This window comes from Schistocerca americana, chromosome 5 (genome assembly GCF_021461395.2).
Source record: "Schistocerca americana isolate TAMUIC-IGC-003095 chromosome 5, iqSchAmer2.1, whole genome shotgun sequence".
In the NCBI taxonomy this organism is placed as follows: domain Eukaryota; kingdom Metazoa; phylum Arthropoda; class Insecta; order Orthoptera; family Acrididae; genus Schistocerca; species Schistocerca americana.
In genome coordinates this window covers 50,128,814-50,156,076 of record NC_060123.1, presented here as the reverse complement: position 1 = coordinate 50,156,076, position 27,263 = coordinate 50,128,814, and the positions used below count along the sequence as shown (strand labels likewise).

Here is a 27,263-nt window from a genome sequence, read left to right as displayed (position 1 = left end):
CTGACTCACCTTGCTTCTCTCTCAGAGTGTTATAGTTCGAATCAAGCGTCACACGGAAACATATCTCGCAAAGTAATATTAAGAACATATTCATCACACACACGAGTCCTCAACTGATACCATGGATGAGTACTTCTCTTTATCCTTTGTCTTATACACAGATTGAGACTCACACAGTACTCACCACGTGGAAGTACTCGCCTCTAATTTCAAGTCCTGCACACGCTATTTCTTAAATACTTCAACTGATAGTACACACGCTAGTAATTCAGCTTAATTTAAGCACACGGAAGTATTTCAACTTATTGCTGCACGTGGTTTCATTGTGACCGTTGGTCACTTCCGAAGATTACTACGATCCCATTAATATTACCTGCCTGACATTTAATTCTCCCCACAAAAGTTCTTGAAATAGATAAATTATTATTTCAAACTACTCTTAAATATTCCACATGCATACCATGTCTCCACTCTTTTGTCTTTATGGAGCACACCTAAGACAGGTCTTAACAGCACAAGATCCAGCGGCAGAGTGCTGAAACATGGCCGTTCTTCAGGTTCTCTCGCACCTCTGCCGAAGTGGGGGAGCACCTTGCTACCGTATTGGTCAGCCACATTTCAGGCTCTCAAAGCTCAGGTAAATTTCATCTCTTTGGTCCCACCAAAAGGTGGCCAAAGGATCGTCTCAAAGATGATCATATATTCACATTCACTATCTGCGGTTAGCAGACGACCGTAAATTCATTCATTTCACAGATCTCACCAAACTGGATGTAGGGATTTATTTTGTGGGAGTGCACATGTGATCAATTAAATAAATAAACTATCATTCTTTCCCACACTGGTATCTGGCTTCGCTGTATTAATTAAAATTGAGTTATTTTACAAAAAAAGTGTTGTTGTGACAAAAATAATGAAGTATGTTGTACCTATTTTCAATGTCGGGCGGTACTGCACCCTTTCAATGGTGTCTCCCTCAACAATAGAGGTGTTTTCAATTGCCGCAGTAGTCGCGTATGGAGTGTTTAGATTTCTTATATCACGCTTGTATCACATCAGCAGCAACGATTTTCAAACAGTTAGCTAGAATTGTACCACATCAGCTAGTATGATGTAACCTGCTGCAAAACCGTTCGTACAGCACACTTTACTAAGTGCTCAGTCAGGGTGTGTTGTTAGATTGGTTGAAGACTGTACATCTTGTCGTCTGCGGGAGTATGTGGTTCCCACACATCCGTGCGCCGGCCGGAGTGGCCGAGCGGTTCTAGGCGTTACAGTCTGGAACGGCGCGACCGCTACGGTTCGAATCCAGCCTCGGGCATGGATGTGTGTGATATCCTTAGGTTAGTTAGGTTTAAGTAGGTCTAAGTTCTAGGGGACTGATGACCTCAGAAGTTGAGTCCTATAGTGCTCAGAGCCATTTAAACCAAGTCCGTGCGCTACGCCACTTCGACATTAATGTCATTGCGCACCTGCACATCAGATATCATTATCGTTCCATTTGAAGTGGAGGTCAAGTCCCATAATCAGCATTGTCTCCGCATCTCATTTCTACAAATGTAGGAAATCCAAATAGAAAACCGAGCGCGGTGGCGCAGTGGTTAGACACTGGACTCGCATTCGGGAGGACGACGGTTGAATCCCGCGTCCGGCCATCCTGATTTAGGTTTTCCGTGATTTCCCTAAATCGCTCCAGGCAAATACCGGGATGGTTCCTTTCAAAAGGGCACGGCCGACTTCCTTCCCCGTCCTTCCCTCATCCGATGAGACCGATGACCTCGCTGTCTGGTCTCCTTCCACAAACCAACCAACCAACCAACCAAATAGAAATATACGATATTATTTCTTCTCGTCCGTACAGCTGGAACCACGACTAGAAAGCGACACAGGAATGTATGGCTAGTAGCTCTGCAGCGGATCTAGCTTATTAACGAAATTAAAGATCAGAGATGCCATTTCAGTTCTCACTAACCTCAATAACGTGCGATACGACTGCAAATAGTGGACATTGTGTGCAGCCCGTGCCGCTACACGCATTATCGGTGAATCAGTTCATAGGGAAAGTACATGAACCGGTGGTTGGAGACGCAATTCTAACCTAGCGGGACGATAATACACCTGGGCGCCGACTCAACTCTGATTGAACTGTGCACAGGTTAGCTTCAAAAAGGGCAAGGTTTCTCCCTCGTAAATTATCGGAAATGTTCGGCGGATTCCTGGTAGCAATGCCAGTTGTTTCGAAAATTTAAATGTTTACCTCATTGTTTTACATACTTCCACTATACCGTCCACTTAAATATACTTTGTACTACTTCGCGAACTCGTAATTAGCATTTTTCCGCGGTTTTACAGTACTTTCGTCGGAGCTGCTTTCAATGAGATGTGACTAGTTCGAACCCTTAGCCCCGACTCCCCTAGATCACACCAAAGGCTTTGTTCCCAGCATAGATTGGCGCGAACCTGCATTTTTCTGATTGGCTGATATCACAAACAGCAAATCAGGTTGCAGTATTATCCCGCGCTAACCCGCGCTTTACATCAATGACCAATCATAGTAAAACATTTCTTTTTTGGTAATTGCTAAATAAATAAATTTAGAAAAGTATCAAATATAAAATTACTTCTTCTGAAATTACCGATTAATTTGTGTTCTACTCACGATTTATTAGTACCATAAACTGACTACACATTTAATTATAGTAAATCCCCTGTATAGTTTAACTGGTACTTCGTGAATAAACAAAACAATTTTCATTTACTTCTGTTCTTCTTCTCTCATACAACGCTCACACTGCTAATTACTACACATATAAAACAATTATAATTATGCCAATACATTAAATATTAGTCAAACATAACTTTACAACATTGTTTTGACTTCGACTGCTAGCACTGTCCGTCAACTGCTGACCTCTGCCGCCTACTAGTACAACTACGTGCAGCTCTGTAACTCAGGTCCATGTCAGCTGGTGGCATCTGTCGATGACTCATGCCTATAACGATATCGTCCTAACAAGTGACAGGAGCGATGCGAAGGCGCTACGCCTCAGTGTTTGATCACCTGCACTACAGCCGGTAATTGGCTCCCTCTGCGTTTCATCTCTGCTCACATTAACTACCCGCTACGAAGACAACATTTTCGCACAGATGACGAGCTACAAACGGGCGGGAAGCACAGGCGGCTACCTTATATGACGAGGTTATTGGAAAGTTGGTATAACTGTGCGACAGATGTCTTAGCTGGAGCGGGGACTATGTAGAGAAGTAGCTGGAAGTTAGAACCAACAGTCGCAAATAAAACATTCCTGATTTTCAATGTAGTCTCCATTTCGCTACTGATCGGAACTTACTTTCTGGACAAGCCTTGTATTTGAAGTATATTGCTTCTTCGTTCTGGATTCCGTAGAAATGTTGGAACATGTGAGGCAATACTGACCCTACGACTTATCTCAGAAGAAAGATTAAGGAAAGGCAAAAGAACGTTTCTAGCATTTGTAGACTTAGAGAAAGCTTTTGACAATGTTGACTGGAATACTCTCTTTCAAATTCTGAAGGTGGCAGGGGTAAAATACAGGGATCGAAAGGCTATTTACAATTTGTACAGAAACCAGATGGCAGTTATAAGAATCGAGGGGCATGAAAGTGAAGCAGTGGTTGGGAAGGGAGTGAGACAGGGTTGTAGCCTCTCCCCAATGTTATTCAATCTGTATATTGAGCAAGTAGCAAAGGAAACAAAAGAAAAGTTCGGAGTAGGTATTAAAATCCATGGAGAAGAAATAAAAACTTTGAGGTTCGCCGATGACATCGTAATTCTGTCAGAGACAGCAAAGGACTTGAAAGAGCAGTTGAACGGAATGGACAGTGTCTTGAAAAGAGGGTATAAGATGAACATCAACAAAAGCAAAACGAGGATAATGGAATGTAGTCGAATTAAATCGGGTGATGCTGAGGGAATTAGATTAGGAAATGAGACACTTAAAGTAGTAAAGGAGTTTTGCTATTTGGGGAGCAAAATAACTGATGATAGTCGAAGTAGAGAGGATATGAAATGTAGGCTGGCAATGGCAAGGAAAGCCTTTCTGAAGAAGAGAAATTTGTTAACATCGAGTATTGATTTAAGTGTCAGGAAGTCGTTTCTCAAAGTATTTGTATGGAGTGTAGCCATGTATGGAAGTGAAACATGGACGATAACTAGTGTGGACAAGAAGAGAATAGAAGCTTTCGAAATGTGGTGCTACAGAAGAATGCTGAAGATTAGATGGGTAGATCACATATCTAATGAGGAGGTATTGAATAGAATTGGGGATAAGAGGAGTTTGTGGCACAACGTGACTAGAAGAAGGGATCGGTTAGTAGGACATGTTTTGAGGCATCAAGGGATCACAAATTTAGCATTGGAGGGCAGCGTGGAGGGTAAAAATCGGAGAGGGAGACCAAGAGATGAATACACTAAGCAGATTCAGAAGGATGTAGGCTGCAGTAGGTACTGGGAGATGAAGAAGCTTGCACAGGATAGAGTAGCATGGAGAGCTGCATCAAAGCAGTCTCAGGACTGAAGACCATAACAACAACAACAACAACATTCTGGCCTTTGATAATCTACGGGAAGCCAAAAAATATATGCAAATGAGGTAGCCGAATAATGCGTCGAAAAACAGTAAAAGAAGAAAAATTGATCCTTTTCTGTTTTGAGTCCAAAGGTCAAAGCTTATGGAGAGGTATTGAGAAAGAGGCCCTGCGCTCCAGGACTTTCTTCCGCCTACATCGACTGTCTCCCGCCCGGTGGCTGACCTACGACCCCTGACCTTCCTTCCCTCGGCAGGTGGCCAGCAGCCCTCGTGTCCAGCAGCTCCCGGACCCGGCGGGCGCAACGCGGCGCAACGCCTGCACCACGACCTCTTCTGCGGCTACGAGAATGCCGTGCTACCCATCGCCGACGTCAACAAGAACATAGAGATCTCCATCAACGTCTGGCTGCACAGCATCGATATCGTACGTACACTCACCACATATAACTACTCACCACTCTAGCATTTCGTACTTTGTCGGGAAAGGGATTATACAGCGCTTTGAGGACATGACACTGAGGCCCGAATACTGTATTGACCCTTTTACCCCACGAGCCATTTCAGTGACTGCTGGGCTCCAGGTCGCAGAAGGTAAGCTAACAGTCATGTCCAAACATATTATAAACATGGACTGTCGCGTATGCACTGAGGTGACAAAAGTCATGGGATACCTCCTAATATTGTGATGGACTTCCTTGTTCCTGGCGTAGTGCTGTAACTCTACGTGGCGTGGACCTGACAAGTCGTTGCAGAAAAACTGAGCCACACTGCCTCTACACCTGTCCAGAATGCGTCCACTTCAAAAAACAGTCTGGAACAACCGACAAGAGGTGCACAAGTCACACACAATCCTATAAACAGATTGCACCTTATATGTACAGGGTGTTTCAAAAATGACCGGTATATTTGAAACGGCAATAAAAACTAAACGAGCAGCGATAGAAATACACCGTTTGTTGCAATATGCTTGGGACAACAGTACATTTTCAGGCAGACAAACTTTCGAAATTACAGTAGTTACAATTTTCAACAACAGATGGCGCTGCGGTCTGGGAAACTCTATAGTACGATATTTTCCACATATCCACCATGCGTAGCAATAATATGGCGTAGTCTCTGAATGAAATTACCCGAAACCTTTGACAACGTGTCTGGCGGAATGGCTTCACATGCAGATGAGATGTACTGCTTCAGCTGTTCAATTGTTTCTGGATTCTGGCGGTACACCTGGTCTTTCAAGTGTCCCCACAGAAAGAAGTCACAGGGGTTCACGTCTGGCGAATAGGGAGGCCAATCCACGCCGCCTCCTGTATGTTTTGGATAGCCCAAAGCAATCACACGATCATCGAAATATTCATTCAGGAAATTAAAGACGTCGGCCGTGCGATGTGGCCGGGCACCATCTTGCATAAACCACGAGGTGTTCGCAGTGTCGTCTAAGGCAGTTTGTACCGCCACAAATTCACGAAGAATGTCCAGATAGCGTGATGCAGTAATAGTTTCGGATCTGAAAAATGGGCCAATGATTCCTGTGGAAGAAATGGCGGCCCAGACCAGTACTTTTTGAGGATGCAGGGACGATGGGACTGCAACATGGGGCTTTTCGGTTCCCCACATGCGCCAGTTCAGTTTATTGACGAAGCAGTCCAGGTAAAAATAAGCTTCGTCAGTAAACCAAATGCTGCCCACATGCATATCGCCGTCATCAATCCTGTGCACTATATCGTTAGCGAATATCTCTCGTGCAGCAATGGTAGCGGCGCTGAGGGGTTGCCGCATTTGAATTTTGTATGGATAGAGGTGTAAACTCTGGCGCATGAGACGATACGTGGACGTTGGCGTCATTTGGACCACAGCTGCAACACGGCGAACGGAAACCCGAGACCGCTGTCGGATCACCTGCTGCACTAGCTGCGCGTTACCCTCTGTGGTTGCCGTACGCGGTCGCCCTACCTTTCCAGCACGTTCATCCGTCACGTTCCCAGTCCGTTGAAATTTTTCAAACAGATCCTTTATTGTATCGCTTTTCGGTCCTTTGGTTAAACCTCCGTTGAAAACTTCGTGTTGTTGCAACAACACTGTGTTCTAGGCGGTGGAATTCCAACACCAGAAAAATCCTCTGTTCTAAGGAATAAACCATGTTGTCTACAGCACACTTGCACGTTGTGAACAGCACACGCCTACAGCAGAAAGACGACGTACAGAATGGCGCACCCACAGACTACGTTGTCTTCTATATCTTTCACATCACTTGCAGCGCCATCTGTTGTTGAAAATTGTAACTACTGTAATTTCGAAAGTTTGTCTGCCTGAAAATGTACTGTTGTCCCAAGCATATTGCAACAAACGGTGTATTTCTATCGCTGCTCGTTTAGTTTTTATTGCCGTTTCAAATATACCGGTCATTTTTGAAACACTCTGTAAATAGTTAACAACACCTCCATGTCTAATAAGAGGTTAAAGGTAGGTACCTCTTCAAGGGACCTACGCCTTCCGTTAAGAGGCAGCGCACAGTCCCTCTCTTTTGAGCCCAACCCGACAGATACCTATGGTAGATCGGGGAAAACCACCGTTCTGGCTGTGTTACTGGCGGCACCGGAAAGTGCTAACTGCCACACAACGTATCGTTATAAGTCTCATTGGCTCAGTATGAATTATTTGTACAACCAACCTACACAGCCTCCACTACACTAATAACTTCTGACCTGAAGCTTAAAGTTAGGCACCTCTTCAAGGGACCTACGCCTCCTGGTAAGAGGCGGCGCACGGCCTGGATGGAAGGATCTTAATTGTGGTTCCTCTCTTTTGAGCCCAACCCCTACGGATACCTATGGTAGATCGGGGAAAACCACCGTTCAGGTCGTGTTGTCGGCAGGGCCGGGAGGTGCTTGCGCCTGATGTACTCTACTAGGAGCCTTGTAGGCTCAACACAAACCGTCAGCGTCATTACCTTTATTACTATTACCACAAGAACCCTTTCATTAGCAAGCATGAAATCAGATACCTCTCTATTGTATATCGTAAATAGTTTAGCAGGCTGGACATGGAGGTTTTAGTCTTAGTTTCTAGCTTTAACGTGCCCTAATCTCTTCTAGTTAAGTTAGTTTTTAGGATGGTAGACGTTAAAGGCATGGTGAGCAACGGCCACCGTCTTGAGGGTCATTCCAAGACCCGGGCCGCCGCCTACAACCAGGTGACGGGCAATATTATACCTATATCTTCTCTATTCAATTCTCTTCCTTCCTTCTTTCTAAATATTTAATTTCGTTTTGTTTATTAATATCTCACTTGATTTTGTATTAGTTATAAGTTTTTCTAATGCTGCACAAAAAAAGATATCAAATGGATGTAAACAAATAGAGCCCGCCTCCACGTGGCGGGACACGGGCAACGGTGTGAGTGGGGACGGCAGCCGGGGTCGTGTCAATTTCAGTCACACTGGAGCCCGGACCCAGTCGCAGCGGATAAGTGGCAACATACGACCCACCATAAGAAATTAGACGGCGGGTCATAAAAAATAAGCAGCTAGTGAAAAAAAAGTGTCCATAATTGCGAAGGCCTTACCAGTGCAGGATTTTGTGCACGAACTGATCTCTCGATTGCCTCCCATAAATGCTCGATGTCGGGCGATCCGATCAGCCAAATCATTCACTCGAACTGTCGAGAATGTTCATCAACCCAGTCGTGAACAATTGTGTACCGGTGGAAATTTCACAGGTGTTTGGGAACACATTGTTTGGGAACTCCAAGTCCATGGTCTCCAGGTAGCCGAATATAACCATTTCCAGTCAATGACCTGCTCAGCTGGACCAAAGGACACAATCCATTCAATCTAAACACAATCCATAGTGTTGACGATCCACCACCAGCCTTGTTGACAATTTGTGTCCATGGCTTCGTGGGGTCTGCGTCAACCTCGAACCCTACCATCAGCTCTTACCAATTGTAAGCGGAACTCACTTGACCGATCCACAATTTTCAAGTCGCCTAGCGTCCAACCGATACAGTCGCGAGCCCAGAAGAGGCGCTGGAGGTGATGATGTGCTGTTGACAAAGGCACTCGTGTCGGTCGTCTGCTACCGTAGCCCAGTAACGCCCACTTTTGGCGCACTGTCCTAAAGAATACGTTAATCGTAAGACCCACATTGATGTCCGCGTTGATTTCACGCGGTCTTGCTTGTCTGTTATCACTGACAACCCTACGTAAACGACGCTGATCTCGGCCGTTAAGTGAAGCCCGTCGGCCACTGCTTTGTCCGTGGTGAAAGACAATGCCTGATGTTTCGGCACACTCTTGACACTGTGGATCTCGGAATACGTAACGATTCCCGGAACTGAATGTCTCATGTATCTAGCTCCAACTACCATTCCGCATTCAGATTCTGTTAATTGACGTCGTGCGACCGTATTCATGTCGGACGCCCTTTTACATGAATTATCTGAGTACAAATGACAGCTCCGCTAATACACCGCCCCATGTGTACGCGTTACTATCACCATCTTTATGTGTGCATATCGCTGTCCCTTGGCTTTTCACTTCAGTGAATACTGTGTAGCGGTTGAAACGTCCCCTTAGAAAAATTATAAATGACTGTGCGTAAACTGACACACAATATGTTTAGCGCAACGCAATTTGACTTTTAATAATTCCTACAAAAGAATAGCCCTGACTAACAATGACCTATACGTATCTTCTGGTAAACCTTCCGGGATGTAAGGTCGTGGTCCATGAAACTCTTCAGCTCCTAACGTTTTATGGACCACGACCTTACATCCCGGAAGGTTTACCAGAAGATATGTCATCCGGTCGTGAAAGCCTTCATACAATGACCTATACCTTTCATGAATCACTTAACTCACAAAAATCTTCATTACCCGAACTACTGCAATACAGCGAGCGCCAATACTGCCAGCTAAATGAAAGATTCTTACTACTGAAGTCACTAACTAATGATAGGCATAGTTAGCAAATGAAAGATTTTGATAAAGAACAAACAATGTGTTTACCTTAATAGTGTTCAAAAGTCATTTTATATATATATATATATATATATATATATATATATATATATATATATATATATATATACACTCCTGGAAATTGAAATAAGAACACCGTGAATTCATTGTCCCAGGAAGGGGAAACTTTATTGACACATTCCTGGGGTCAGATACATCACATGATCACACTGACAGAACCACAGGCACATAGACACAGGCAACAGAGCATGCACAATGTCGGCACTAGTACAGTGTATATCCACCTTTCGCAGCAATGCAGGCTGCTATTCTCCCATGGAGACGATCGTAGAGATGCTGGATGTAGTCCTGTGGAACGGCTTGCCATGCCATTTCCACCTGGAGCCTCAGTTGGACCAGCGTTCGTGCTGGACGTGCAGACCGCGTGAGACGACGCTTCATCCAGTCCCAAACATGCTCAATGGGGGACAGATCCGGAGATCTTGCTGGCCAGGGTAGTTGACTTACACCTTCTAGAGCACGTTGGGTGGCACGGGATACATGCGGACGTGCATTGTCCTGTTGGAACAGCAAGTTCCCTTGCCGGTCTAGGAATGGTAGAACGATGGGTTCGATGACGGTTTGGATGTACTGTGCACTATTCAGTGTCCCCTCGACGATCACCAGTGGTGTACGGCCAGTGTAGGAGATCGCTCCCCACACCATGATGCCGGGTGTTGGCCCTGTGTGCCTCGGTCGTATGCAGTCCTGATTGTGGCGCTCACCTGCACGGCGCCAAACACGCATACGACCATCATTGGCAACAAGGCAGAAGCGACTCTCATCGCTGAAGATGACACGTCTCCATTCGTCCCTCCATTCACGCCTGTCGCGACACCACTGGAGGCGGGCTGCACGATGTTGGGGCGTGAGCGGAAGACGGCCTAACGGTGTGCGGGACCGTAGCCCAACTTCATGGAGACGGTTGCGAATGGTCCTCGCCGATACCCCAGGAGCAACAGTGTCCCTAATTTGCTGGGAAGTGGCGGTGCGGTCCCCTACGGCACTGCGTAGGATCCTACGGTCTTGGCGTGCATCCGTGTGTCGCTGCGGTCCGGTCCCAGGTCGACGGGCACGTGCACCTTCCGCCGACCACTGGCGACAACATCGATGTACTGTGGAGACCTCACGCCCCACGTGTTGAGCAATTCGGCGGTACGTCCACCCGGCCTCCCGCATGCCCACTATACGCCCTCGCTCAAAGTCCGTCAACTGCACATACGGTTCACGTCCACGCTGTCGCGGCATGCTACCAGTGTTAAAGACTGCGATGGAGCTCCGTATGCCACGGCAAACTGGCTGACACTGACGGCGGCGGTGCACAAATGCTGCGCAGCTAGCGCCATTCGACGGCCAACACCGCGGTTCCTGGTGTGTCCGCTGTGCCGTGCGTGTGATCATTGCTTGTACAGCCCTCTCGCAGTGTCCGGAGCAAGTATGGTGGGTCTGACACACCGGTGTCAATGTGTTCTTTTTTCCATTTCCAGGAGTATGTATATATATATATATATATATATATATATATATATATATATATATATATATATCAGTTCATGACATCCAGTCTTATAAATTTACTGTCTCTGATGGACACACGTCCAGATCAACCGCTCTCAAAACTCCGCCATCTCCCTCTCCACATCCACCGCTGCTGGCAGCTCACCTCCAACTGCGCAACGCTACGCGGTGTTCACATCCAAACTGCCCAACACTACAATAGCGACTATTTCAACAATGCCCACCAGCCACAGACTGCACACAGCGCAGCCACTGATTTTCATACAGAGCGCTACGTGGCGTTACCAATATAAAAACCTAAACAGCCTACTTACACGGTTTGTGAAGATGACGCTGAGCCCCAGATTATGTAGTGACCTTCTTACCTAGCAGCCATTTCAATCACTGCTGGCCGCCTGGTCGCTGACGGTAAGATGGTTCAAATGGCTCTGATCACTATGGGACTTAACTTCTGAGGTCATCAGTCCCCTAGAACTTAGAACTACTTAAACCTAACTCACTTAAGGACATCACACACACCCATGCCCTAGGCAGGATACGAACCTGCGTCCGTAGCGGTCGCGCGGTTCCAGACTGTAGCGCCTAGAACCGCTTGGCCAGCCCGGCCGGCGCTGAAGGTAAGAATGATATCCATAAGTATTCTAAATATGGATGTACGAATACAGGATGGCGCACTTAAACGTTTCAGTGCCGTTATCTCTGGAACAACAATCGACAGCGAAAACCGACTTTCACAGGTATGAAAATAAGGCAGGGTATCATGAAAATAAATACTGTGAAACATTCTAAAATGTAAGCATTTTCAATGCAAACTTACATATTTTTATGAACAGCCCGTATTATTCGTTACACAATCAACAAAATCACAATACGAATCGCGTTGGTTGCATCGCAATACGTCATTTATATCACGAGAAATTGCAAAGCGAATTGACGCTTGAAATAAAAGAAACGCGCCGCTATTGCACTTCCAGAGATACAAACATGAACCTCACGTTGCTCGTAGTCGCGATGTGACTGACGTACTATAATGCAACGAACGCTATACTTATTGCTGTTTACACTGTTATTACGTGGGCTGGAAACAATAGAGATATCTAGTCACTCAACTGCATACAACTACCATTTACCCTTCTGTTAGGCGCTTAGTCAGTCATGAATTATTTTTACCTGGTCGGTGATATCAGGTTTTTCGTTACCGTAGTATCCAGATTGTATTGTAGTAAAGATCGGTAAAGCACGAACGAGTGAACACTTCCATTAAATTTCATTGTGTGCGCTGAAACGTTTTAATGGACCACACTGTATAAGTATGTATGTGTATATATTTGTATGTGTATATATACCACATTTTCTCTTAAATCACCGAGCGAGGTGGCGCAGTGGTTAGCACACTGGACTCGCATTCGGGAGGACGACGGTTCAATCCCGTCTCCGGCCAACCTGATTTAGGTTTTCCGTGATTTCCCTAAATCGCTTCAGGCAAATGCCGGGATGGTTCCTTTGAAAGGGCACGGCCGATTTCCTTCCCCATCCTTCCCTAACCCGAGCTTGCGCTCCGTCTCTAATGACCTCGTTGTCGACGGGACGTTAAACACTAATCTCCTCCTCCTCCTTCTCTTAAATCACTGGACCGAATAGATTCAGGCTTGGTACACATATCACTTACTGTCTGGAAATCATCGCTGTGGGGGTAAGAACCAGCTATCTAGAAATGGGTGAGGGTGAAGAGCACTGTAGACGCGCGAACACCCATGCTTTAGTCATACACTATTTCAGTTTGAGAGCGCTTAGAAACTTACAACAAACTTTACACATAATTTCAAAGCCTTTACGAAACTGTTCCTCTTTGAAGGTCCTCACATAATTATGAAAGGAGAAATTACCACATTTTCGCTGTTCGTGCTGTAATACTGCGGCACGAAACATGACGTTTTAATTTATTTTTCGTTACTAACACCTCTATTTATAACACATTTCGCTGACAGTAACCTTTTATATATCACTGGATGTATCTGCAAAATTATATTATTTTACAGCACACAGTTCAGGAGAAGAGTCGTCATAAGCTTTGAGCCGTGCGAAAATGTAACTGCAGGGCGAAATTCGCTCGAGATACAGGTGAAATATGAGTACAAACAATTGTGAAAAATCGTACAATCTAAGTTTTCACGGCCGCTGTTGACACCACTTAAAGCTTCCGGGCTATTGTGAGTACTATACGGTCTCCCACTCTCGAATTAGCTAGGCACGTTGCCTCGTTGCTGCAACCTTTTATGTTGATCGAACTATCATTTCATATCATTTCGTCGAAAAATTAAAAGAAATGCACGTGGGTCCATGTGATATCCTTGTTAGTTTTGATGTTGTGTTATTATTTACCATGATTCCGATGAATGAAGCTGCTCATGTATAGCGGATATTTTTCCAGCAGATATTGTGGAGTTATTCAGACACTGCCTCGCCACAATCTATTTTCAGGACATTAATGATTGTTATGAACAGACTGACAGGGTGAAGAGGAGCAGTCCTCTTATTCCGGCTGCGGCCAATTTGCTTATGGAGGTCTTTGATAGGGACCGACGACTTCAGCAGTTTAGGTCATGGACATTGCAGACCGCCAGAAAAAGACCAGCCAGGTGGAACCGTTATGTCTATGATATGGACACATGACGCAGCGGAGTTGAATTCCCTACTGAGACATATAAATAGTATCAATCCGAAAGTACAGTTTACGATGGAGAGGGAGAATAACGGCCAACTGAATTTTTTTGAATGTGTCTGTTATCAAGCGAGGAGTCGGAACTTTGCGCCATATATAGAATAGTCACTGTTACTGATCGTTACCTTCGTAAAGAGTCTAACCACCACTCCCAACAAAAAAGGGGTGTCATTAAAACCTTGGTAGACAGAGCGTACAAAATTTGTGAGCTTATTTAAGAGATGAGGCTGAACATCTACGGTGGACGTTCAAGAAGAATGGTTGTTCTACGAGAAGATAGGTGGAGCACTTCGCCCTGGGAAGAGCATCAGGATCGACGAGTAACAAAGGCTGCCCAAGGGGAAAGCTTTCCTTCCTTTCATCAGTAAGACTACAGATCGCATTGGGAAATTGTTGAAGTAGGTGTGGAAACTACCTCCAGACTTACAAGGAAGATAAAAGAATGTTTAAGATTGGCGAAAGATATACTACATCTTTTGATTACACGGGTGTATATAAAATTCCTTTTAGTTGTGGACTGGTTTATATTGGTACCAGGAAAAGAGTGTGAACACCAGTCTGGTTGAACACAGGAAGAATTGCCGCCTGGGGCGTAGAGATAAATCTGTCGTAGCGGAGCATGTTTACTAAGAGAGTGATCATGAAATACAATTCAGTGAGACGAGCGTCATATCGCAAACATCGCATTATCATGCGCGCCTGTATAGAGAGGCTATTGAAATTTATAAATACCTAACAATTTGAAAAGAAAAGAGGAAAGTGTTAAGTTAGATAAAATTTGGATGTTAGCGTTGCAACATAAGAGTGACGATCGATTACTTTCAGTCGAGAATGTTGGCATTACTGAAGCTAAATTCGTAGCCGACATCACGTGATGGAGAGTAGGGCCCTCTACTTTGTCCATATATTTGCGATCTCGTGAATTGTGGTTGCTGTTCGCCGCTTTAGCTCTGAAAATGTCTCCTGCAGTCGGAGAGGAAACGTTACGAGAAAGTTTTATATATCGACCTCGGCCTGTTACCAGAAGTTTTAAACATGACATGCGAAATATGTTAAGCATATGTGAGTACGCAGACAAAGCCAAGAGTAGAAAGCTCATCCAAAATCACTGGAACGATAAGGAGTACCCGGCAGTAGGTGGCAGCACAATGCACCTAATATAAAAACGTGTTTTCGGGGATGTCCGGATACTTTTGATCACATTGTGTTTGTTTTGGAATATTCAGTGTTATTTACGATCCGTCTGATTTGAGAATGAAGGTTGAAATTAATATTTAGTGATTTCCGAATGTGTGGTTAGGCAGGAACCAAAGGGGAAAGCTTAAACTGCTGCGTGTGAATCGCGGAGCAATAACATTCATATTCTTTGTCACGAAGTAGATATCCGATCATGCGGTCGTCGATATTGCGTGTGACTCAAAATGACGTCACGTTTGCGGGAATTAATGTGAAACGAGCGTTACCCATATTGACATCCCATGGAATAAGCGTCCCTAGCTACCAGAGAGTACATAGCTAACACACACTGCAGTCACTTCTGTATCATTGCTGGCCGCGCTCGGCCGCGTAGCAAAGCTTCGCACACACACATATCGAGAAATTCATAGAGGGATGGGTATAGTATAACAGTGTCTCTCGGAGCTTCACCTTATTTTAAAACGCAATCTGGCTCTCCTTAAGTACCTCTTGAAATTTCCTTTCATCCTCTCCAACACTATTCTAATCAGTGTGAGGTGTTACATTATTTGTTCATTTCTTTACATTTTTTTCAATCTTGCCTTCGTTACCAGCGTGACACACATTTCACTAAATGTCGTAGTCAGTTATCCACGTCATAGACACCTCCTAGTGATTTTTGTAGCTCCAATTATTGATTCCTGCTAACGTTATTCACTGCTCTATCTAACTGTGCCCCTTTGTGTTTATATTAGTTATTTAAGGTAGCGAATTCGTGTTTGTTAGTTATTGTAAAACAATTTTGTTTTCAATCGCAATAGCAAATTGCCAACGATTGTGACTGAAAATAAAATTGTCTCCAATGTTTATGTTTTCTGTGTCTATCATCCATTTCTTCCAGATCAAACTCATACCCACTTTTGACCCACTTTTCCGTGACACAAATGTCGTAGAACCTCCTGCCATCTGCCCGGCGCACCCTCAACAAAATTTGAGTTCTACTGCCACCTGATACCTCATCATACCAAGAAGATGGTTTCTGAGTCGCCGATGTAGCATTTGAGCTCAGTGCTAATTGAGAAGGATCGAGAAAGGTAATCGGACGATACTTAACTGCTAAATTAATTCCGGTAATATATTCTCCATGGCCAACAAGCTGCTAAAAGAAAGAGCTTTGTATCGCCGGCACATCTGCAAATACGTGTGTGCATAGGCTACAGCATTTCAGGGAATGAAACAATAAGCCTACTGAAAAATTAGCTTTACTGTGAAATAAAACAGAAAACAATAATCGAAATATAGGCAGACTGTCGGAAAGCGTGTAAGCTGTCCGGGGGCTTCAAACAGATAAAAATTCACTGCTGCTGCACACAATGTCACGGAACACAGTTGCACACCGATCGGATACTTTATGACCGTGAGCCTAAATCGCCCGTACTTTGTTTCCCCCGACGCTTGTTCTCCTACAGCTGCCACGGTCAAGCAAAGTTAATCCTGCAATGTTAACTACCTGCACGTGGGATTATTTACACAATGAGTACCATGCATATTGGCACGAAAGACTTAAAGGGAGGTACCGGTGAAATTTCGACCCGATAGTAAAAAAATCACAAGGGGCCGAAAATTTGTTTCATAATATATCTTGGCATGCTGAATAAATCTAATTTGCTAAACAAAACTTTTTCATATTTTTGGATTTTTGAGTGTTGAAAAAATCATTATTTTTTTCAGTTCCGTACGTGAAGCTGTTGGTTATCACTGATTGTATTCATAAAAAGGATTTGAACCAAAATTATGTAGAAGTGACGGAGCAGTAAAAAGTTTTGTTTCGGTATTTTGATTTTTTCTAAGAAACTGAAGTATTGTGACCTTTTTAACACTATATAGAAACGAAAAGTGTAGATAAATTACAAAACTTTCATTTTATGATACATGATAAGAATTTAGCGTAAAATAGAATTACTACGACATCATACAATGTTTGGCCCAGTATGAAGGAAAAATAAAAAAAGGCGACTCGATACGTTTGAAAAATGTTTTCTTTATTTTCAGTTTATATATCACATGGCATTTGCACCGTATATTAGTGAACAATACGCCATTACATCAAAATAATGCGGCCCCGTAGGTTACAGCATCACATTCGGATACAGCTTCTTCTCTTTGACGTTTGGCAAAATTAATTTTTCGACGAATTTTCTTGTATTTTTTCGAATATTTCACTTCATCTTGCTGCGATGCTACTTTGTGCCTTCTTTCTGATGCTTGTGCTGCTCCATAAGCGTATTTAAGTCCAAATTTTGTCATTATTTCTGAAATAACTCTGTGAGATCCAACATTATATTCACAAAACTGATAGAAGCAGCTACTTTTACTCTCACTGCAAAAACATAGGTCTCTTTGAGATGCCTATTCATACAATAAAGTGCAAACTCTCATTAACATTTTGGGTTAGACATCCAGCATATCGTGTTAATAGTGAATCGTCAGTTAAACAGGTATAAAGCGGTAGTATGTTGTCTAAACAAAGTTGATTTATTGGTGTTTTTATGTTAGAAGCATTAGATCCATACTCAATTTCTTTTGCCAATACTAACTGATAAAAACACTATGTTGACTGTCCTTTCGTGCCGTGTGAATGCTGAGGATTTTTGTCAGCAGAAGCGCAATGATATATTGCATCTTTCGTATTCTGTAAATAATAAATTATCTGACGCTATTTCACCTGTAAAATGTCAATCATATCGAAAAGTGTGTTTGTACGTACCTTTTATCACCTTTATATCTATATATTGCTTCTTTTAAAAAATACTCTGGCATTTTTTTATAGTGTCCTTCAGTTGTCCATGACACTTGCCACCAAACGTATCAAATCGTCTTTTACTTATTTTTCCTTCATACTGGGCCAGGCATTGTATAACTTCGTAGTAATTCTATTGTAGCTAAATTCCTCTCAGGTATTATAAAAACCAAATTTTTATACTTTATCTACACTTTTCGTTTGTATATAATGTTAAAAATGTCACAATACTTCAATTTCTTAGAAAAAATTAAAATGGCTGAAACGAAAAAATGCTACTCCTCCGTCAATTTTAAACATTTTTGGTTCAAACTTTCTTGGGAATAACCAACAACTCCACATAAGAATGTGAAAAAATAGTTTTGTTTCATAACTCAAAAATCCAAAAGTGTGAAAAAAAATTTGTTTAGCAAATTGGATTTACCCACTTAATTTAGGACGCCAAGATATATTATTAAACAAATTTTCAGCCCCCTGTGATTTTTTTATGATCGGCTTGAAATTTCACCGGTACTTCCCTTTAAGGACAAAGTAACTTTCGCATGATGTGACACTACCACGTAACATAGCTCGTTGAAACTTCGACCGAAAATAGAAAGAACTGCTACTTGGTGTTTGCATACAAGATGGCCGCCGAGTGAGATCGTAGGTATTTTCTTTGTCCGACAAAAGAACTTACTTAAGAGGAAATAATGTCAAATTTAAATTTTCCTTCTTGCGTATACTTGCTGTAGTGTCTGTTCCTGTCATACAACTAAACATTAGCGTCCCAGCAGAACTTGTTCTTGTAAAAGCTTCGTGTTATCTGAAGTCCCGATAATCGCGACATAACCCGAAATTTTGCGTGACAAACACAAAAAATTCTATTCAAGTTTTCTTGATAGCGTGAAATTCGTTAAAAAAAGACAGCTACTAGTTTCATCAGTGTCTATTGTCGCAATAAAAGTATAATTAAAAGTTTCAAAATCGCATTTAACTAACACATTCCGTACTGTTTACTAGTTAGATAGATGCGGTCAAGGCCTAAATTTTCCGACCTATAAACGTTTAAAAATTGACCAAACACGCTTTATAGCGTAAATTTTCTAAAAGCAAAGTAATTACTACTTCATTCTTCTGTCATTGTATCTCTAAATCAGTACAAAACCAACAACAACCACACATAAGACCTTTGTGTCGTTTTTTGTTTACATACAGCCAATTTGCGTCCTTGACAAATTTAAAACATCATTTAAACTTAATTATTCTTTAGAAACTGACCATGAGTGAGAAATGTGGGAGCTGTTATAGGATAGTAAGTAGAGGGATTGGTTACCAGTCTTGGAAATATTTTCACTGTGGAAGATGCAGCGGGGAGAATATTGGGAGAAGAGGCTCTCTCCTGGAACTTCAGAGTATGCAGTAGGAACAGTTTGACTGGGGAACAGGAAAGGAAAATATGTGCCCTTCAGGCTCAATTGGAGGAAGCAAGGAAGGAACTCATAACGATCAAGGGAGATAGGGGGGGGAGAGGGTGGTTGGGAACTGGCAGCTGGTAGGAGGATAGGAAGAAAGAGAACGCGATCTGACAGTTTTAACATCAACACCAAAAACCGGTATCTACAACTGTTAGAGTTAAGTGGAGAAGAGCCTCAGGTGGAACGAGGAGGAAATGTGCAGCACACTTCAACTGAGGCAAAGAAGCCTAGGAATGTACAAAGTACTATGATGAAGAAAGTGCTGCTGCTAGGTACTAGCCATGGGCGAGGTGTAGGCCCTCAGTTACAGGAAAGTTTAGGAGCAGCGTACCAGGTGACCAGTACCATCAAGCCAAATGCAGGACTAAATCATGTGATAATCTAGGGTCTTTATGTAAGGACTTTACAAAAGAGGACCATGTAGTGATAGTGAATGGGGCAGGAAACAGTTTGGACAGGGATGGGGCTTATGACATAGGTGGTGACCTGGACAAGATAGCTTCCCTGACTCATGGCACCAACGTACATTTTGTTGAGCTGTTCCAGGATCGACCAGACCTTGATGGAGCTGTGAGGCGAATCAATGTGGGGTTAGGGATGGCTCTGAGGACAGTCAACTTTGATCATATTTCTCTGGTGTCTGTCGGGACTATCAACAGATGGGGTTTCACTAGACATGGCCTACACCTAAACAGGACTGAGAAGGGAAGATTGGTACAGCTGATTCATGAAAGTGTAGCGGGTGGGTCTCGGGCCACACATGTTCAAATACCTGTTGTCATTGGTAGGAAAAGTAAGTCTTTTTTAGGATAAATCCAGACAGCAAATTCCCCTGCTTAAAAAGTGTCTCCAGTAGTTTAAAAAATACTAAAACAATCATTCACAAGACAGATTTTAACACTCCAAATATCACACATACCAGACATCACAAAGAAAAACAAATTGGAAATGGTAACATAGGGCATTTCCCAGACTTAACAATCCTCCATCAAAGCATGCAATGAATAAAAAATAAAACAACTGTTGAAATTTGAGACCAAATCTTTGAACTGCACAGTAGTTACTGAGCACTGGTGTAGAGACACAGAAATTCAACATGTAGAATTATCATTGTATGAAAGGGCAAACTCTTGCTGCAGGACTGCTTCAAGGGGTGGAGGATCATGCATTTATATCAGAAAAGGAACACAGTTCAAATCAAGACATGACCTCTGTACATTAAGTGAAGACAAAAACATTGAAATATCGGCTATTTTATTAATGGGGCTTGATATCACCAAAAATTAACCATTTTGTGTGTGTATAGACTTCGCAGTGGTAGTGCAATAAATTAACAGAAGTTCTAGCTAAAGTCTCAAGTACAAAGGTCAACATCATTCTATATGGGGCCATTAACATCAAGACTAATATCATAAATGAATCCAGGAACACCCTCATAAATATTGTTCAAAGTTTTGGAATGTCCCTATTGGTCAATTGTGCAACAAGGATTACTACAATCACTGCATCAGTAATTGACCATGTGGCCACAAATATTGATAGGGAAAAATGTGATGTAGCTGAAAAATCTCGGACTATCAGACCATCTCTGTCAAATAACAGTAAAATCAGTCATCGAATTATTCCCTAAACTACAAGCCTACAAACAACATCTATCAGAAATGAAAATAAAACATTTTTCAAAAGAACTAGCAAAACAAAGCTGGAATGAAGCGTACAAGGAAACCAATGTGAATATGAAATTCTCTAAATTCTCCACATTGCTTAAATTGAACCTTGAAAAGGCATTTCCAAAAGTATGCATGTCTGTATCAACATCTCACAAAAACAGATGGATAACAGCAGGCATTAAGAAGTCCTCCCAAACACTTAAAATACCTCAGTTCCATGAAAAAGAGTAGCTATGATCCAGCATCCTTAAATTTCTATCACAGATACAAAAAGATCTATAGGAAGGTGCTGACTGTTGCAAAAAAGTCATTTAATGACAAAATAATATACAATGCAGAGAATAAAAGCAAAGCAGTGTAGGATGTTATAAAAAAGGAAATGGGGAGAGGCAAACAAACACAGCATAACATACTGCTAAGAGAAGGGGATAAAACAATAAATGACCCACAAACACGTAGCAGACTATGTAAATGAGCATTTTTCAAGTACTGCAGAGAAGTTACAGCAAAAATTCCACAAAGCAAATATAACACCTGTAAACAATCTTGCACTAAATACAATGATGTTACTTCCAACCACAGAGAATGAAGTCTGTAAAACTGTTCAAAAACTAAAACGAGAAAAGTCAGTAGGCTTAGATGAAGTCCCAATGTGTGTACTGAAACAATGCATAGACATTATACAAAGCCCCTAAATATATATAATAAACGAATCCTTCACATCAGGGACATTTCCAGAGCAGCTAAAACAGGCAAGTTGTACCTGTGCTTAAGAAAGGTAATGCAGAAGACATAGAAAATTTCCAGCCTGTTTCTCTGCTGTCACCATTCTCAAAAATAATAGAAGCAATTATGAAAGACAGATTAATGAATTACCTGAATAAATACAATCTCTTAAGCGAATCACAGTTTGGTTTCTGAAGTGGCAAAAATACGGAGTCAGCCATAGTAGAATTCACAAAAGTTGTACTTGATGCTCTTGATAAAGATGAGTGTGTCACAGGCATATTTATGGATCTTTCTAAGGCCTTTGGTAAAGTCGACAAGAAATTCTTTAAATAAATTAGAAGCATTAGGAAAAAGAGATGTAGCTAATGACTGGTTTCGATCATACTTAGCAGATAGCGTACAAAAGTAGAGATAACACATACTTCAAGTGGATCTAATCATTTAGTAAAACATTTATCAGAACCAAAATACATCAATATGAGGGGTTCCACAAGGTAGCACATTGGGCCCAATACTATTCCTGATACACATCAATGACTTTCCCAGTAATATTACTTATGGTGAAAAAATTCTCTACATTGACGACAGCAATATTATAGTCACTGAGAAAACAAGAGAACTCCTTGCAGAAAAAGCAAATGAAACTCTCAAGGAAGTTTACGATTGGTCAATAAGCAATAAAGTGACATTGAACATAAAGAAAACTAATGCCATGAATTTCAGTTTGAAGAGGGAAAATTACAAGGTTAAATTAAATGTAGATGGTACCTCTGTAGTCTGTGTAACAAATGCAACATTTCTAGGAATGAATATTGATTCCCAGTTGAAATGGTGTGAACACACAAAGGTACTTGCAAACAGAATGTCATCAGCATGTCATGCCCTTAGAATCCTATCATTAGTGTGTAACATGCAGTGTCTTTTAGTTACATACTATTCATATGTACACTCAATTCTTAGCTATGGCATTGGTTTTTGGGCAACAAATGCACAGAATATGAACACAATTTTCAAACTCCAGAAAAAGAATAATAACCAGAAATAGTAGTCGAGCTCATTGTAAAGATCTGTTCAAAACACTAGGGATTTTAACTGCCTGTGTCAATACATTTACCAGTCAGTTGTACACATCAAAAATAACATTGGTAATTACTGCACAAACAGCTCTGTCCATGACAATGGAACAAGAGCAAGACTCAAATTACATTTACCAGGAAAAAATAAACATAAAACTCAAAACAGCATTTTCTACTGAGGAATAAAACTGTACAATAAATTATCAAAAGTCATTAAAGAAATTCCAAAAATACACTTATTTAAAAAGGCAGCTAAAGAGTACCTGTTATACATTTTATATATTGAAGGATTACTTAGACAAAACAGAGTAGGGATCTGGTTAAAAAAAGTTATACAAATAAATAATAATAATGATTGTAAGACATCCAGCATTCCACATAACAATTTCACACTATGTTTTTCCCTTATTTTTTCCTTTTCTAGAAAAACTTAGCCCCAAGCTATGTATACAACTCTTCCTCTTTCTGAGATCAAAAGTCATTAAAGAAATTCCAAAAATACACTTATTTAAAAAGGCAGCTAAAAAGTACCTGTTATACATTTTATATATTGAAGGATTACTTAGACAAAACAGAGTAGGGGTCTGGTTAAAAAAAGTTATACAAATGAATAATAATAATGATTGTAAGACATCCAGCATTCCACATAACACCTTCACACTATGCTTTTCCCTTATTTTTTCCTTTTCTAGAAAAACTTAGCCCCAAGCTATGTATACAACTCTTCCTCTTTCTGAGATCAACATCTCACTCATAGAGGGATGCTGACTCAGGTTTTCAGGATAGCAAATGGGAAGCTGCGGTACAGAAAATGGCCCAGAGATCACCAGTATGTGTGTGTGTGTGTGTGTGTGTGTGTGTGTGTGTGTGTGTGTGTGTAGTGAGAGAAGTGTTGTGAAACAATGTGTGTATAGCGTGTGCAGTGACTGTTAGTGAGATATGAGTGAACAGTGTGGCATTACATTATGTAATAAGTTATTTGTAAAAAAAGTACAAGTAAATCTAATAATTGTTAATAATTGTCTGTAACTATAAGTCTGTAAGTGTATGTGAATACGAATTAGCTTACTTTACATTGGCCTGAACTTGTAAATATTTTGACATGTCCTATATCCTTGTACACAGAGGTCTACGGATGAATAAAGATGCTACTACTACTACTACTAGAATAGTATGCACAGTATTATACAGTACATTATAGAAGGTAAATGAAAGACTCAATGAGACGAACAGAAATGACATCTTTCATTAAATTACAATGATTACACTGAAATCACGGTAAATTATGATGGTCCCCTGGACATTACAAAGGGGGGTTGTGGTTATTAATAGGGTGTGTGATCACCACGGACAGAAATGCATGCTATGTAACGCGCTCCAATGCTCGCTATAAGGTTGGTAAGGAGTGCTTGTGACAGGACGTTCCTTTCTACGACCATCGCTGTTGACAGCTGGTGAATGGTCGTTGGTGGATGTGGATGTGCTGCAATGCCTCCCTCCAACGCGTCCGACATGTACTCGATGGGATAAGAGTCGAGGGAACGGGAAGGCCACTCAGTGCGCCAAATATCCTTGCATTCCAAGAGGTCCTTCACCAGCTTTGGTCGACGCTATCGCGAGTTATCATCTATAAAAATGAAGACGCAAATGCACCCCTGAAAAGATGTACATTTGAAAGGAGGACAGTTTTAACAACAACGTTAAATGCCGAGTGCGCCGCATTCAAAGATGTGAAAGTCGATATGCCCATGCATCACCATGCCTTCCCACACCCCAACACCTGGACCTCATAAACGATCATTTTCGACAAAGTTTCTGGGAGTATCATGGGTACCCACCTCTCGCCATATCAAGGTTCGTCCAGAATCACTACTCACAAGGGAACAGTCCAATCCGGGATATCGAAACCTGTCCTGAATTTTATTTCTATACGGGAAGAATACACCGAAAGAAACACAATGTCGAAATTGTAGGTGCTAAGATAGACTGCAAGTATTTTTTTTAAACGTTGTAATTTCCCGAATTCTTAGCTCGCCAGGCGGCTCGAGATATTTACACCTCAATCGTAGTTGTAGAAGACAGTGCGTGTGCAACACACGGGCACATGTCCTTGGTTGACGGCACATTGGTAAAGATATCACGGTACAACGCGGTTGTAGTTTGTAAACCGAATTTCAGTTTCCTGTGATAATTTCTCTGACACTTGTTCAGATTTAGGCTACTATTCGATCGAATTTGCAAGTCATTTAATTTCCATAACAATTAGCAGTTGCCTTTGTCGTGTCACTAAGCAATAATGGAGATAAAACTGAATTGATTGTCTTTGTGATTCCTTGGTATACACTTGATAATAGCATCTGTCTTTGTGCAAGTTTCATAATTCCACAGTAATGTAGAATCTAATTAATGTTTTCAACCTTGCAAAGATGAAATGTGAAGAGCGTATTACCGACGTGAAGTCGAAATCAACAACTTCTCCTGAACATCTTTGATGCGTCAGCACAGCATGGAATTCAGCTTTTACACAAGGATACAAGCTCAGCACATCAGGCTGTGAGGTGGTAGGACTGGACCAAGCGACACATCAGGCAGTCACCGTCGACAGTTACACTGAAAATTTATTTGGCACATTTAAACAAGACAAATAACGAATAAAACATCAAAACATTTTTAAAATTAGCAGTTAGGGGAGAGCAAGTAACTACAAAATTTAAACATTCATAAAAATGACTCGGAGCACTATGGGACTTAACTTCTGAGGTCATCTGTCCCCTAGAACTTAGAACTACTTAAACCTAACTAACCTAAGGACATCACACACATCCATACCCGAGGCAGGATTCGAACCTGCGACCGTAGCGGTCGCGCGGTTCCAGACTGTAGCGCCTAGAGCCGCTCGAAACATCCATAAACCACGGCACTTATGGCCTATTACATATTTAGCGAAATGAGTTAAAAATTATTTACTCAAAAACTATGATCAACCTGAAGAACAATTTACTAAAATTTAATGAGGAAATGTAGTATTTCGTTACTGCTGTGATTGCTGTTACCGAAGTAATGCAGAGTACAGGCAACAACAAATGAGATACCATGGCATACATCGACGTTACTTAAATGGCAGGCACCCTACAATGTAGGACATTTAATACAAAATTTCATCTGACCAAGCAACCTTGTGGGATTCAACAAACTACGCCCAGAAGCGGCCACCCGCCCACTCAGCTGTTTCCAATAGAGGCTCAGCATGGCCCCCCAAACGGGAGCAACAATGGTCACAAATAGGCACGAAAAATCTCAGAACTAGTGGGTATTACAACAGACTAACATCTGCCTTAAGTAAAAAAACACAATAATTCATTACAGCACATCACCTGAAGAATTAACCAGCATATTAACGGACGTCAGCTAAGCAGTACAAATCTATTATCTTATGTGTGTAAGGCTACTTATACATTAAGCCGCGAGCGAACTAGATACACGACCAGCTGGCAGGCGCTGGCAGAGGGGGCGGAAAATGCACAAGTAGGACGCAACCCAGGAGCCTGCACCCACTACCAAAACAAACAGCAGAAGTCCCGATTAAACGGAATCAAATGCAAGTAACAAGCGTGCAGTCTAACGGTATATCGATCGAGACGCAAACGCAAAACACAAGGCAACTTACAGCAAATAGCCACACTTAAATCTGTGATTACATCAGAATTAATTACCATATCCACATACTGTCATTGAAGGAATTCTTGTACTTTCATTAACAGAAGCAGTTTCAAACTATTTAAACACGCAATAACAACTGGCCTCTCAGTAAGTTGTAAGAATTTATGAAACTACTCATTTGGAGTGAGACACGTGTCTCTCAGACACACTACCACTTCAGATAGAAACGTAACAGTAATGTCACTCCAATTCGCTGCAAAATATATCCAGGGAAAATTTTATACATGTACATCTATAGCAATTGGCCAGCTTAACTCGCTCGTGCGATATAAATACAAAAACCAAGCGGCACTTAGACAAGGACCAGCCAAACTGTTTTCAGTGGCGGTTGACACTGACAGCAGCAATCTACAAACAGAATGTATCAGCACTCCAGGCCCTAGTAACTGTTAATCATCACATCACATACAGCTGTCACTAGAACCTTGCGTACTAGTCGTCGTCGGCTGATACTCGTATCCGAATTTTCATTTCTCTCCTGAGATTTCCTTTGTCACGGTTCAGGCGTGGAAGTGTCGTTGATGGCTTAGCAATCCAATCCTAGCGTGGAACAGGCGGCCACAGACATTACAGCTGATGAAAGGTGGAGGACGTGGCTGAGCCTGGAGGAGTTTACGTCTCCGGCGTTTGTCATTCTCCATTCTTCGAAGTTCCAGCTCAAAGTTTTGAAGAGCATTTGAGGTAACTGAGCGCCAGCGACTTCGATCTTCTGCTATTGTGGACCAGTTACTCGGAACGACGTTCAAGTTTTTCAGATTTTTCTTGTATTGATCCTTATAACGTTTGAGAGGGGCACCTCGTGGCCTTT

The 27,263-nt window shown here is 42.0% G+C and overlaps 1 protein-coding gene across 1 annotated transcript in view; it reads left to right on the top strand.

Moving 5' to 3' along the window:
* The window catches only part of LOC124616001 (neuronal acetylcholine receptor subunit alpha-10-like), a 209,666-nt gene that overhangs the window by 39,657 nt on the left and 142,746 nt on the right, over nt 1–27,263 (top strand). Inside the window, exon 2 of the mRNA XM_047144212.1 lies at nt 4,823–4,992. Coding sequence (XP_047000168.1) covers nt 4,823–4,992 — 170 coding nt within the window. The remainder of the gene's footprint in view (nt 1–4,822; nt 4,993–27,263) is intronic.